Source organism: Sporisorium graminicola, chromosome SGRAM_7 (genome assembly GCF_005498985.1).
Source record: "Sporisorium graminicola strain CBS 10092 chromosome SGRAM_7, whole genome shotgun sequence".
Taxonomy (NCBI): domain Eukaryota; kingdom Fungi; phylum Basidiomycota; class Ustilaginomycetes; order Ustilaginales; family Ustilaginaceae; genus Sporisorium; species Sporisorium graminicola.
In genome coordinates this window covers 363,030-376,021 of record NC_043737.1, presented here as the reverse complement: position 1 = coordinate 376,021, position 12,992 = coordinate 363,030, and the positions used below count along the sequence as shown (strand labels likewise).

Sequence of the window (12,992 nt, the reverse complement as noted above, 5' to 3'; positions counted from 1 at the left end):
ACCTCCTCTATCGTCTACTTTTTTGTTCTTGTCTCCTACATCATCTATCCAAATCAAAGTGACAGTCGTTGATCGATGTCTTACTAGTCTTGCTTCTCGTTCGCCACTGCCATCTTGATCCCTTCTCTAGCTGGTCTGGAGAATCGCTACCACTTCACTTTACCCCCTCCACTAGGCCTCGACTTCTTATTCACCGAAACCCACTTTTTGGAGCGCACGCTACCTCCTTCTCCAAGGATGCACACCGCCACCGACGGGCTCGGTATCGGCATCGGTCTGTGTCTCCCTTTGACCAACAAGCTCTCCCTCGACGACCACGCTGCTCCTCACAAAGCCGCGCACTTCGGAACACTCGGGCTGGGTCTCCCCACCGTCCAGCACAGCCAGCAGCAGCTGCGATGGCCGTACACAACACGCTACCGAAGCAGTACCCTGGGTACACGCTACGACAGCTCGCCGACACTCAGCAGCTCGTCCGCGTCTTCGTCCTCGTCCGAGTCTGAGTTCAGCACGGAAAGGCGCAGGGCGAGCGGGTCGGCCACGCACGATGTGCTGCTCAGCTACTTCTCGCCTACACTTTCCGATGTTTCTAGTGCCGATGAGGCTGGGCAGAAGGGGAAGGTGTACCTGCTGTCCAGCGGGCTCAAGCATCCCAAGAAGGTAGTTGGACGGAGCAAGTCCGAGACGTTCAGGTTTCCGCTTCCGCCAAGCAAGGCGGTGATGGCGGGGGGCAGAGGGGTGCCTCTCAAGTCTGCGATGCGCTTGACGTCCAGGGAGTTTGCGGCAACAACGCGGAGTCCTCCGCTGCGCAACATCTCGGTGGGGGCGCGGAGGCAAACGTTCCAGTCGTGGGCCCAGCTCTCGCCGGCACTGGAAGAAGAGTCGGACTCAGAACCACGGCAGGGTTGGTCCCCGTACTCGTCGGCCGCTCCTACCCCACGCCAAGCCTCCGGTGCGCACAGGTTCAGTCTCTCCTCGACTGCTTCCTCGGGCCCACCTAGTTACGCTCAGTCTCAGGATCTGCCCGATTACACCTCGGCCCCGCTCGCCTCTTCCGCCTCGTCGTGTTCGTCCCAGACGCTCGTCTCGGACAGCGAGACAGACTCGGGTGCCGAGACCGACCCGTCGTTCAGCACCGATGCTGCCAAGCTCGCACGCCTGCATGCCAGCCTCATGTTGCTCGACCGAGACGTGGCCGAACTGCCGCTTTCGTTCGCGGATCACCGAACGCAGCGGGGCGGTGCGCGGGAGGAAAAGCTGCAGGTAGGAGGGTCGGTCGAAGAAAAGATGGCGTACCTCTGCGGGCTTGGGTATCGATATCGTCGAACCGCAAGCAACAGACACGCCCGGAAAAGGTCTGGCGATTTCGCGAGTTGCCAGGAGCAGCAGGCGCAGCTAGGCGGGTGGTGGAGCGACGGCGACACCGACGACGAGGTGCAGGTAGACGAAAAGGTTACTGCGGGGGAGTGGAAGGAGGGCAAGGTGGAGAGCTACGCACCGACAGTGGTTGGGATGGAGAAAACGGTGAGGGTGCTTTCGAACAGTGCTTCTGCCGTGACGTCGAGCCAGTGCAGTCCTATTCTGAGCGGGCTGCTCGCCGGTGCGAACACCACAGACGAGATGGACGCTATCGAGGAAGACGCGGAAGGGGATGTGACCATTCGTCCACGCAAGTTCCTTCCCGAACCTGTGGCGTTCGAAGATCTGCTCGGCCAAGATTTCAGCTACCTCGTGCATCCAGACCTCATGATCGACACTGCCGGAGCTGAAGACACGCAGCTGGAGGCGCTGAAGCCTCGAGCGTCTGCCGCGGTGAGGGCCGTAGAGAGCGGACTGATGACGCCACCCTTGACGACACCCGAGTTGGGACTGAACGGCGTCTCGCCGATGTTGTTGGAGCAATGGCCGTCCCCTCCCTCTTCAACAAGAAGAACCTGCTTCAAAGCTCTATCCGCTTCGCCAAAGCAGAACGATGTCGCCGAGATCGAAGGTTGCCGGCCTTTCTCGAGCGCTTCCTCCGTCGACCCGTTCCGGTTCACCTCTTCTCTCTCCTCCTTGCAGCAGCCGGGAGGCACGATGACAAGCTCGATTTCTTGCCCAGCATCCGTATGGGATGCACCCCCTCCCACCGATACCACCAACCACGGAGCTCAGCGGGCGGAGACCGAAGAAGATGAAGTTGTGATCGCACACGCGCACCGCACCACGATCTCGCCATGCTCGGTGCTCACTCGACCGCGACCATTGCGCAGCAGCGCATCCAACAACTCGCTCTTCTCGTCCTCCTCGTCGGACCTCCTGCAGAAGCTGGAGCCGACGCCGTCGGTGCTCGCCCGCCCCCGTCCCGTGCCCTCGAGAAGCGTCGACAGCCACCATACGTTTGCCAACCAGTCTACTGCTGCGTCGCTGCCTCGCAAGAAGAAGCCGACGCAGCTGCAGGGGCAGCAGCGCCGGCCAAGACTCGACTTTACCATGCCCAAGTCGGCCTCGACGACGACGAGTTTGGCGACACTGCAGCAGGTCAAGGTGCCGCAGCGCAAGAGCTCGCTCGACGTGAGGGCGGAGGCACAGCGCCATAGGATGTCGGAACAGCACGCGGGCACAAGCGACAGCGTCGTCCATCCGAACAGCGTCTGTCGCGATCTCAGGCTCGTTGACAAGTACCATTCCTCCGCCTCGCCATACCTGCGTCCGTCCGTTGTGCAGCCGACAGCGCGTCACGAAGTCGCTGCTGATCCTGCGGACGGAAAGCAGATGTGCACGTCAGCGGGCAGCGCGGCCAAGGCACGTCGGCGCGGAGCGACGGAGAACGGAGGACGAGGAGGGATGCCCAAGTCGTTGTCATTGCCTGTCCTGTTTACTGCACGAACGCCGAGTCAGAGGGCGAGAGGTGAGAGTGGCAAACGAAACAGCGGCAGGAAGTCTGTCGTCTTCGTAGGACACGAAGGTAACGTCGAGACGCGAGGGGAAGTGTACACTGTCCAACCACCTCAGCACGGCGTTCTGGTTGTTCAGGAACAAGTCACCTCGTTCGGCCTTGCTCTCTGAATGGCTCTTCCTTTTTGACCCTCATTTCATGAACGATCATGTCGGTTCGATACCCATGTATGATGCTTGCAATGCAATTTGATGCCTCTTTTCAGTTTTCACTCTCCTCGCCTTCGTCACAGTCTTCAAATGAACTTTCCCACACAGATCGGTCGTGAGCATCTTGAAAGAAGTGCAAAGATATCACCATAAATGCTACATAAGGCGCTGAAACCGGGATCAGCTCAAATCTGGTCCAGAATCGAATCAAGCTGGCCGTCCAGCTTGCTCTTGTTGGTCTTGCCCGCACTGTTCTCCTTAACCCGCTTAGTCTCAACCACCACCGGCCGATGCCTCCTTTCCCCACTCGCCGTTAGCGGTGCGAGCGTCTCCGTCTTGCGCGGCCCAGCCGACTGCTGAGCCTGAACCGCCTGGGTCCACTCCCTCACCTTACCCTTCCTGTACAGCTGCAGCTGTAGCTTATTGGTGAAATAGCTGGCGTAGGGCTGTTTGAGGATCTCGGTCGAGTGCTCGATCACGGTCTTGACGAGCTTCTCCTTCGAGTAGCCGTCGACGGTGAACCAGAGTGCATCGGCGAGACGCGAGCCGTACTTGTCTCCGCAGAAGGTGGGGAGCGCGTCGGTCAGGGCGGCGGACAGCTTGCGTCGGCGGGTGGATTGGGCGTAGTCGAATGCGGTTGATGGCGGGGAGGCGGTGGGTGGGGGGGAGAGCGACGAGATGAGGATGTGAACGGCAGTAGGGTTACGTGCGAACGGAGTGGGGGTGGGGAGGGCAAGGAGCGAGTCGAGAACGAGTGCGCTGCCCCACGATTCGGGGGCCGGGGCTGGGGCGGCGGCAGGCGTAGGACGGCCGAAGGTGCGTTTGGGGGCGACACGCGGTGGTGCAGCTGGACCGGGGAGTCGGAGCAGCGATTGGAGGAGCAGACTGCCTTGAACGGTAGATTCGGCGGCAGGAAGCTCGTACGATGCATCCATGGTCCATGTCGAGCCGGCTTCTTCCTTGGCCGAGCCCTCGTCGTCCTTCGATTTGTTGTGCTTCTTGCTGCCGTGCTTTGCCTTACCATCGCGGCCCCGCTTCGGCCCACGACCTCCTTCCTCGCTGTCTTTGTCGCCCTTCTTCAAGTGCGCACCAAAGGTATGCAGATACGCCTTGCGCGTCTTCAACGCCAAAACCGCAGGCACAAGCAGCTTCGGCCCGTCCGCTTCTCTATCCTCCACGCCCTCCCCGCCCTCCCCGCCCTCCGCGGACAACTTGGACCTCAACCTGAATGCAGCGAGTACTAAACCGCTGGCCGCCTTGACCAGCTCCTTCGCTTCCTCCTCCTCGTTCTGCGCGTTCTCCTCCTGCACCACCTGAACGACGCGGTCAACAGCAGCCTGCAAGCAACCCACCATTTGCTCCTTCACCATACCCGTGGCGATCTTGACCATCTCTGCAATCGTGCGCGACAGGTCCGCTCGGGAGAGTCGACGAATGAGCGTGGCCACAATGTGGTTCGCAGCAGGATGGACACAGAGCTTGGCCATGCGGTTGCGAATGTAGACGTCAAAGAAGCGTGAAGCCGTCGAAGCGGGTGCACGTTCCAGAGCCAGTTGCAAGGCGTGCGAAGCGATGCTGTCACGGAGCGACGTTTCGAGGTAAGAGTCTTTCTTTGTCTCTTCTCCCTCTGATGTGGAGACGGGCGGGGAGGAGACGAAGCCGTTCAGCAGGCTGTCGACGAGCGTACCGGCCCACTGCTTGCCGTCCTGCTGGTCGTCGAGCAAGTCTGCTTCGGCTTCGATGAGTAGCTGCAGGAGCGGGGAAGCCACAGCGTCGGTGGCCCACCTTCGGATGACCTCGACGCTTGCATCGTTGAGGATCTCTTGTCGGAGCGAGGTGGCTCGGTTGTGGAGCAGATCAGGGATGACTACGAGAAGGTCTTCGGATGAAGGCGCCGCAGCTGCTACTGTGCCGGTGTTTCCTGGAGTTGTTGGCGCCTTGCGATGGCGGAACTTTGCACTGCGTCGCGACCTCAGATCTGAAGCTGCTGCTGCATGTGCAGACGAGCCAGGATCCGTCTGGATGTTGCGACCGGTCAGAACGCACAACAGCGAACGAAGAACATGCGAGCCAAACGCATCGGTCACCAGAGAGGTGAGCAGTTTCTGGTCGGACGAGAGCTCCTCGGCAATGTCGAGAGTGAGCTGGGTCGCGCTGCGCAAGATGCCGTCTTCGTTGACGATGGTCGCGGTATCGCTGGTGTAAGCCGACGAAGCCGCCGCTTTGCCATTTGCTGATCCATGAGAGGGTTGCTGGAGATGTAGCTGCGTTGCGTGTTCGAGTGTGACGGCAGGCTGAAGGGTCGCGAGACACGCTTGGACGACGTGACTGGCGAAGCGGTGTTTGGCGAGAACGGCAAAGTTGCCCGCGAGGCGGTCGACAAATACGCGCAGTGGTTTAGCAGGGAGGCGATGCAGGATGCCTTCGACGATTAGCGAAGTATCCGGGTCAGTAGACAGCAAAAGTTCTTTGCCGTCCATCTCCTTGAGCGTGGCTTGCAGGAGCAGCGCCAGCTCGTCGTCCTCGTCCTCTGCATTGACACTGCTCTGAACCGCATTGGAGGAGCTGGCAGCCGCAAGGGCGGTCAGAGTTGACTTGGCAGAATATCCTTGTGACTCGAGCTCGACGACACGTTCCCAGCCGGCACGCAGATACGCCTTGAGCTCGACATCAACATAGCCGAAAGGCGCCTCGTGCTCGGCCTTGCTCGGCCTGTCTCCTAGCTTAACCCAGTTTGGCTGACCGTCTTCAGCGTCCATAGATGGAACTTTTTCGTCGCCATTGAGAGGGATAAAGTCGGCCTGCGCCTGCGCCTGGATCTGGTGGGTGGGTGAAGTCGAGGACGAAGCAGTTGGCTGCACATCGTCCTGCTTGTGCTGCTGCTCTTGCTGTTGTTGTTCCCCGTCCTGCTCCGGTTGCAGCTTCCTGAGCTTGGAGGGCTTCTTTCCCCTCTGTCGAACCTTGGGTGGCATGTTGGAGAATGGGGATTGAGATGATCGTTGGTGCAAGGAAGACAGCGAAAGCTGAGAAGCAAGGACCCTTGCTTGTGCCAAGCTGAGAAATTTGAGAGTTTGAGAAGAATGCGCTTTTTGTTGGAAAAATCTGGCTTACGTAATACTACTCCACTTTCGACATGCGTCGCCCTTGACTTTGTTTCACTGTGGCTGCCGCACCTCCGCACACTGTAGCAAGCTAGACCATGTACTGTAGCTTTCAGTGGTGATCAGAAGCATCATTGATTTATTGACGAGCAACATTTACACGTTGCGGGCTGAGAAAGGAAGCCAGGCTGCAGTGCTGTAAAAAGTGTCGGAGCCAACAACAGCAACTAAGCACACGCGTTGTGGATGACCGCAGGTGAGCGGTGTTACTTAATCGCATGTTTAGAGCTACGCACCTTCTGCAGCGATGAAGATCAATAACAGGCGCGAGCCTAGCCGGAGCCAGAGCCTCTTGAAGTTGCTGAAGTGTTGGCCGCGGCGATTGTTTACTCGTCGAGCGCTTCGACAAAGTCCGCGTGGATCTCTTGGAGTTTTCTGACGAGGCTGCAACTCAACGACCAGGTGCAGGGTCAGCAAAGAGGGAATAGAGTGAGCACGGAGGGAGAAATGTGACTAAGCCAACAGCCAAGACATGCACAACGCTCACCTTTCGCGGCCGCGAACGCGCAAGGCCGGAAAATTGAGGAACTCGTCGACATGGAGCGTCGACAAGGTGCTTCTAAGATATTCGAAGTAGTGGTCAGCCGATCGGACGAATAGAACGAAAGCTCTCCCGAAGAGATACTCAGAAGTTCCTCAATTGACCAATCGTTGGCAGGATCTTCATCACATTGTCTGTAATCCAGTATGCGAAACTGTTGTTGAACCAAATTTTGAGAGAAAGGGGGCGACAGTAGCGTACAGTATGCAGCGCTGCAAAGTCAGCAGGACTCTCTGTTTGCGGGTAAAGGACAGCAACTTACCTCAGCCGCTCCCGTGACAGGATGCTGAGAAGGGACGACTGCGCCAGTGCCGCCGGAAGTGTCGGTGGTGGCAGTGTTTGTGATGGTGTTGGTGATTGTGATGATAGTCATGGTAGTGTTGATAGTGTTGGTGGTGACGGTGGTGACAGAGGTCACAACGGAGCCGGTGCTTCCGCTGCTGTTGTTGCTCTGGTTGTCGGCATCGATCTCATCGATTTCGCTGTCGCTGTCGCTATCGACACTGATCACTTCTCCACCCGGGCTGCTGCTGGGGCCGAGAGCGTTTGCTTGGGCATGTGCGTCGGCGCGGAGGTGGGGGCGAGTGTCCTCGACGTTGATCGTGCTCGAAGACGCTACCTCAGGATTAGTTTGAGCCACCGCCATTGACTGGTGGGGCACTGCGGTTGACGTGGCGCTCTGCCGCCGGTGGTCCTCCTGGCCGTCTGCTTCGTCCTGGCCATAATCGGGATATGGTGGCTTGTGCTCGCTCTTGTGTACAATGAAGGAAAGATGCAAGAGGGGATCAATGAGGTAGTGATTGCAAGAGAAGGGGAAGGCGAGGGGCAGGTCAGACCCAATGAAGTCAACAAGGCTAAATTGAGCAGAGAGGCAAGATTCAGCACTGCAGACATACTGTAGCCCAGCACGAGTCGACCTTGTTGCGCTTCGCAGCGACACGAATCGACGCTGCCCTGCCTTTTCTCGGCCTCGCTTGTTCCGCTTTGTAACGGGAATCTGTACTGCAAATGACAACTGCGCAGCAAAGCTTAATAATTGCGTACAGTCGCGGCCAAAAGCCCTTCAGCTTCTCACTGCGCTCTTCATCAGTTGCTCAGAATTGCCAACAGCGAGTTGTGATTGGCTATATATAGCGGTGTTGTGCAACAAGGCTTGCCATCAAAAGTCGGGCGCCGGACGTCCGTAATAGATCGGCCATGGATAGGGCGAGTAGATATGCCTGTGCACGATTGAAAGCAGGAAATCAAGAGTGTGGAAGGCCATGTCAGCGACTGAACGTGTGTCATCGGGCAGAGAGCGCTGTCATTGTACGTCATGTTCACTCACTTGTCGTATACGAAGGCATCTGGGTCGATCAGTGATGTCGGATAGCGCATCGATTCGGGATACGTCTCGGCACTGATTCGCGGGGCGTTAAAACAAGGTCAAAGGAAAAGGTCAGCTGTCTGCAGTTCGCATCATAATGGCAAACGAGAGCACACTTACATGACGAAGCGAGTATGGTCGTTCTCGTCTGGATTGATAGGCTCCTTCGGCACCACCAACTTCATCGTTTGCAACTCGGTGTCGGTCACGGTATATCTTGACACCCTGACATACGATATCCTCTCGAGGCCGCGGAACCCAAGGTACTCGCACCATCGCCCGAAATCTGTGGGCTCCACATCCTGAATCTTGCCGTCTTCGAACAGGATCTTGTATGGCGATGGTCGCTCAGCATGTGGCTTGGTCACCACGTATCCCAAGAAGATAGCCGGGTGCGGATACGCTTCACGCAAGATGCGCGCGATTTCGGTAGTCTGCAGCTCACGGTCGAGTGGATCCTCTTCTTGCCCGTTGTGCGAGACAATGACATGCGTGGGTGTGCCGTACAGGTCGATCACGGCATGGATGGCAGGGGCAAGCTCGCCGCCAGGAGATGGCAGCAGATGATGCGTCGAGTTGATGATGGGGAATTTGGAGAAGAGTGCGGCTCCCCACGTGTTCTTGCTAGGTGCTGGGCCAATGTCCGTATACATCTTGAGCTCCTCGGCGAGATACTGGGTGAGGTCGCGATTGCCGAACACGGGACGATGCAGATCGGACTCGACCAGCCCGAAGAGGTCCATATCGAGCGTCTTCATAATCGATGCCATGCGCCGAGAGCTGTCGCGCATGTGCTGATCGAGCGCAAAATGCACCGTCCACATGCCCGCCGTCACCAACCGGTCTTCCGGGTGATGCGGAACGATGGAAGAGCTGGGTACGATGCGGTACAGCGGAACCAAGTTGCCAATGACACCGATGATAGCCATGAGCAGGCAGATGTAATAGGTCGACCCCGATCGAGCGGCCGTGCTAGATGCGTTCGCCTTGACTATCTTGCTGCTCGACCGCGATGACGATGAGGATGGCGACGACGACGCTGGATTTGTCGAGCGCCGCTTCAAATCGGTACGACGGGCGTTGAAGAGCCCTAAGCTGAGCAGCACGAGTTGTACAATCAGCATCAAGCCTGTACGCTCCCTCATGATCTTGCCACCTGGCACGAACGCATAGGCGACCGTCAACACGCCAAAGAAGGTGAGCACGTTGGCAATAAGCCACCCACACAGCATCACCTTGATGGGATCGTGGCGCATGGCAGCCGAGATAATAGGGAGAGCGAGCGGTGGCAGGCTGAGCGCAATTCCTATGGCGCCAATGAAGCTGCTCCAGTCGCTGGTAAAGTGCAGCAGCGCTGCCGAGCCGCACTGTGCAAGGAAAAGGCCCAGACGGTATCCGAAGGTCGTCCAGCGAGTTGCAGCAAGCGATGCAAATGCCATGGCAACGAGGATGATGCAGCCATGTGGGATGGCCGTGGGGCCGGTGATCGGATATCCGGTCCATCCCCATGCGATCATGGTCCCCGTGTCGGTAAGGAAGGTATGGATCGCGTACAGCAAGGCGCCAATACCAGCAGCGGCAGCCCAGAAGCTACCTGTCGCCTCGCCACTTGTCGTGGCGTTGTGCTTTTGACCAACGGAACTGTTCTGATGTCCCTGGCGTCGTCGAATCTTAGGCGAATAGTTGTACTTCGGACGAAGTGCTGTCTCTGTCACGGCAAGCAGGGCCAAGACGAGCAGAACAACATTGTGTCCTCCATTGGTGGAGTCCATGAACGGCCATGCAGGGTTGTTGCTGTGGTTGGCGTACTTGGCAAGGTTCGAAGCGAGCAGTCCGATGAGCCAGACGCCCACCTTGACAGGCAGTTGATCGCTTTCCCATGCGGCGCCCCACTCGAGTGCGAGCAACACGGCCAGCAGCGCGTTGGAGAAAGCGACGGCGATTAGACGGATCAGCGCATCATCGATGCACCAGCTTGCCTGACCAATCAGTGAGAACAGCCAGCCTAGCGCCTTTGCTTGCGAAGAGACGAGTCCGACCGTTGATGCGCCGGTAGATGAGGTTTGACGAACGCGAGAGCGAAGCGCGGGGACAGCAAGGGTCAGGCTCAGGCCGATGACCTGGGAGACGAGTAGCGCCTCATGGCCGCCGATAGCGAGATTGTAGACGCTGACTGCAAGATCAGGTGTGGAAAATGCAGAGGAGGAGGCAGATATGATCGTCAGGAACCGCTACCCTTGCATTATTCTGGACTGAGCCGAGCGGTGCAGGCACTCACAGTAGAAGATCATTGGATGCAGAGCTGTGAGCGCCGTCCAGAAGCAAAAGGCTGAAGTAGACAATGGCGTGACACAGAATAGTAAAGATGAAACTGGTCAATACCGTAGACAAGCTGATGGTTCCACGATTCTTACGTACCAAGGTAGCTGTCCGAGACGAGCGAGATGATGGCTCTGAGACTGGTTGGGCTGGTCGCGGGATGAGCCTTGCTCTGGAGTGCAGCATCGACAGCCTCATCGTCGATCTCCGTCTGCTTCTCTGAAGCAGGTCTCTGACTGTGAACCAATTTCCATGACAAGCGAGGGAGACGATGGCGCGGGAAACGCAGGGATGATTCGATTGTCAGCGCAAGTTCGGAATCCGAGAAAGGAGCATTTGCTGGAGTGAGAAGACGGAAGAAGCATCAGAAGCGGGGCAAAAGATCGTACCCTTCTGATTGCGCATCCGAATGAGCGGTCGACCAGGCGCCGGATTCGATGGCTTGGTTCCTGCCTCCACGGATCCAGGCACCATCAACAAGGCGACGTCCTTCCGGACCGTACTTGGTAGTTTGTGCAACAGTTCCAGCCGATGAATTATCCTCGGGCTCGGGCGCCTCGACAATGTGAATCTCGAAGCGAGAGAGGTCGTATACGCTCGCCGCGTCGAATAGAAGGTCCTGGAACCAAAAGTGGAAGCGGTCAGCGATGAGTGGGAGGGGCGTGTCTCCGGGAAGGAGGACTTACAAATATGATGAGGCCCCATTCGAAGTAGGCGTAGTGAGAGTAGGCGCCTGGAATGCGGAGTACGTTGTGACGGTAAAAGAAGAAGCCCATGAATGGCGTGCAAGCAAAGAAGGAGAAGCAGGCCAGTCTGCGCATCTTGCGAGCTTTGGCTGACAACTTATCGTCGGATGCTGCTGATTGCGTTCCAATACGCGGCTGGGCCAGGCTGCCGCTGGTGATGAACATCCAAGGGGGTGTGAGTGCGAGGTAGGCGAACATGGCGATATCGTGGAAGAAATGGTCATCGGTGCTGGTAACATAAACCCAACCTCCGCAGGCCAGAGTCCTGAGAACACCGACAAAGAGCAGGATGGATGCTTTGGAAGATCTAGTGGGCGTTGAAAGCGAGACGAGCAATGCAGAAAGAAAGACGAGCAGGAAGCGTGGGCCCGCCATGAGGGCGATTCCGACTTGGAATATGTTGCGCTCCGGATACCAGTCGCCAATGGTAGCGGACACAGAGGGCCACCATTCGTCCGGATACTGTGCTACATGGTTCTTGACAACCTTGTGGTAGTGCAGAGACAAAGCGGTTAGGAGAGCGCCGAAGAAGGCGACGCAGCCGAGGACCGTGTGGACGTGAGAGACGAGGCCGCCAGAAAGCACCACCAAAGGTGCTGACCGTCTTCGTGACGACGAATGTACGTCGGATGGCATCGTTCTGCTCTCAACAGTGAGCAGCACTTTGCTGCTGCGCGAAAAGAGGCAAGCTGACAGATGTGGTGATAAGACCGAAGGAAGGAAGATCTAGTTGATTTCCGCCATAGCCAAGTCTTGTCGGAGCCTTTCCGGAACGCATTGACGTTGACGAGAAAGTCACACTCGGATGCCTTTTCCCGACGCACAGGCACGCTTTTCATTTTGCAAAAACAAAGTGGCGTCTGAGAGGCTTCTTCATTTTGGGCTCCAGTTCTCCACATGCAGAACAAGTAGAAATACGGGAGTCGGCATTCAGCCAAGCCGGCTCAAGATGAGATTTTCTTTGCAGCACCGCGGACGCCTGGCTTGCTTTCCTTGGGATGCGACAATCGTCTTGATTTGCCGTCACACAGTAGCGACGGCTGCCTCGAGATATGTCAAGTAGCACATTGAGGTGCATGTCTGGGTGTTCTGGGCAAAAGAAGCAACAGCGGAGACGGAGATCACACGGAGCACCCGATAACGGCTGTCCTCCTGCAGGGTTGGGAAGCATGAGGCAGCGGCAACTGCATCCTTGAGCCTGCATACAAGCAGCTCAGACGACAGCGCAACATTAAACGTCCCGATGCCACCGATGGAAGCCGAATGCAGTCGACCGTTGGAGTGCTTCGTTTCCTATGCGTCCCGTGACGAGCTGCAGATCTATAACACCCCTTCGGCATCATTCCACCAGGAGACGTGCAGCGTGGCAGCGACGGGACCCGCAGAAGGAACAAGTGTGTCTGGTGGCAAACAACAACGAACAGTGAATGTGGCATCCATCAGGAACGACCCCTTACATATCATGTTCTCGTCACGTCCACAGGGTCCAGCCAGACTTTTTCTCTCGTTCAATTTGATCATATTATTGTAGATATTATAATCAATATCAATGACGGCGGATCGCGCTCGAAAGCAGCGGTGAAACACCTCTTTGCAGGTGTTCGTCGCTCGCTTATGCCACACCAAGCAAGCCTCGCCGAAGTCGCTCGATTGGAAAATGGTGTTCATGGTGAGGAAAAGCGAGTTAGAGAATGCGAAGAGAAAGGATCAGCCGTATGCCAGAGCGTTTCAAACGAAAGGCAAGATGCTGTAAAGACAACCGCAACACTGAA

General features: G+C 57.3%; 3 protein-coding genes across 3 annotated transcripts; 1 reads left to right on the top strand and 2 right to left on the bottom strand.

Moving 5' to 3' along the window:
• Positions 1-237: 237 nt before the first annotated feature.
• Positions 238-3,048, top strand: EX895_005583 (uncharacterized protein; the record flags this gene model as incomplete). The annotated part of the gene is made up of 1 exon (XM_029886175.1): positions 238-3,048. The coding sequence occupies one exon, from the start codon at positions 238-240 to the stop codon at positions 3,046-3,048; it is 2,811 nt and encodes a 936-aa protein (XP_029737406.1).
• Positions 3,049-3,272: 224 nt separating this feature from the next.
• Positions 3,273-6,059, bottom strand: EX895_005582 (uncharacterized protein; the record flags this gene model as incomplete). The annotated part of the gene is made up of 1 exon (XM_029886174.1): positions 3,273-6,059. The coding sequence occupies one exon, from the start codon at positions 6,057-6,059 to the stop codon at positions 3,273-3,275; it is 2,787 nt and encodes a 928-aa protein (XP_029737405.1).
• Positions 6,060-6,574: 515 nt separating this feature from the next.
• On the bottom strand, positions 6,575-11,856 carry EX895_005581 (uncharacterized protein; the record flags this gene model as incomplete). The annotated part of the gene is made up of 11 exons (XM_029886173.1): positions 6,575-6,632; positions 6,736-6,807; positions 6,991-7,001; positions 7,052-7,540; positions 7,686-7,791; positions 8,117-8,188; positions 8,276-10,328; positions 10,434-10,484; positions 10,574-10,710; positions 10,864-11,093; positions 11,161-11,856. 11 exons carry the CDS (start codon positions 11,854-11,856, stop codon positions 6,575-6,577), a joined length of 3,975 nt encoding a protein of 1,324 aa, XP_029737404.1.
• Between the last annotated feature and the right edge of the window lie 1,136 nt (positions 11,857-12,992).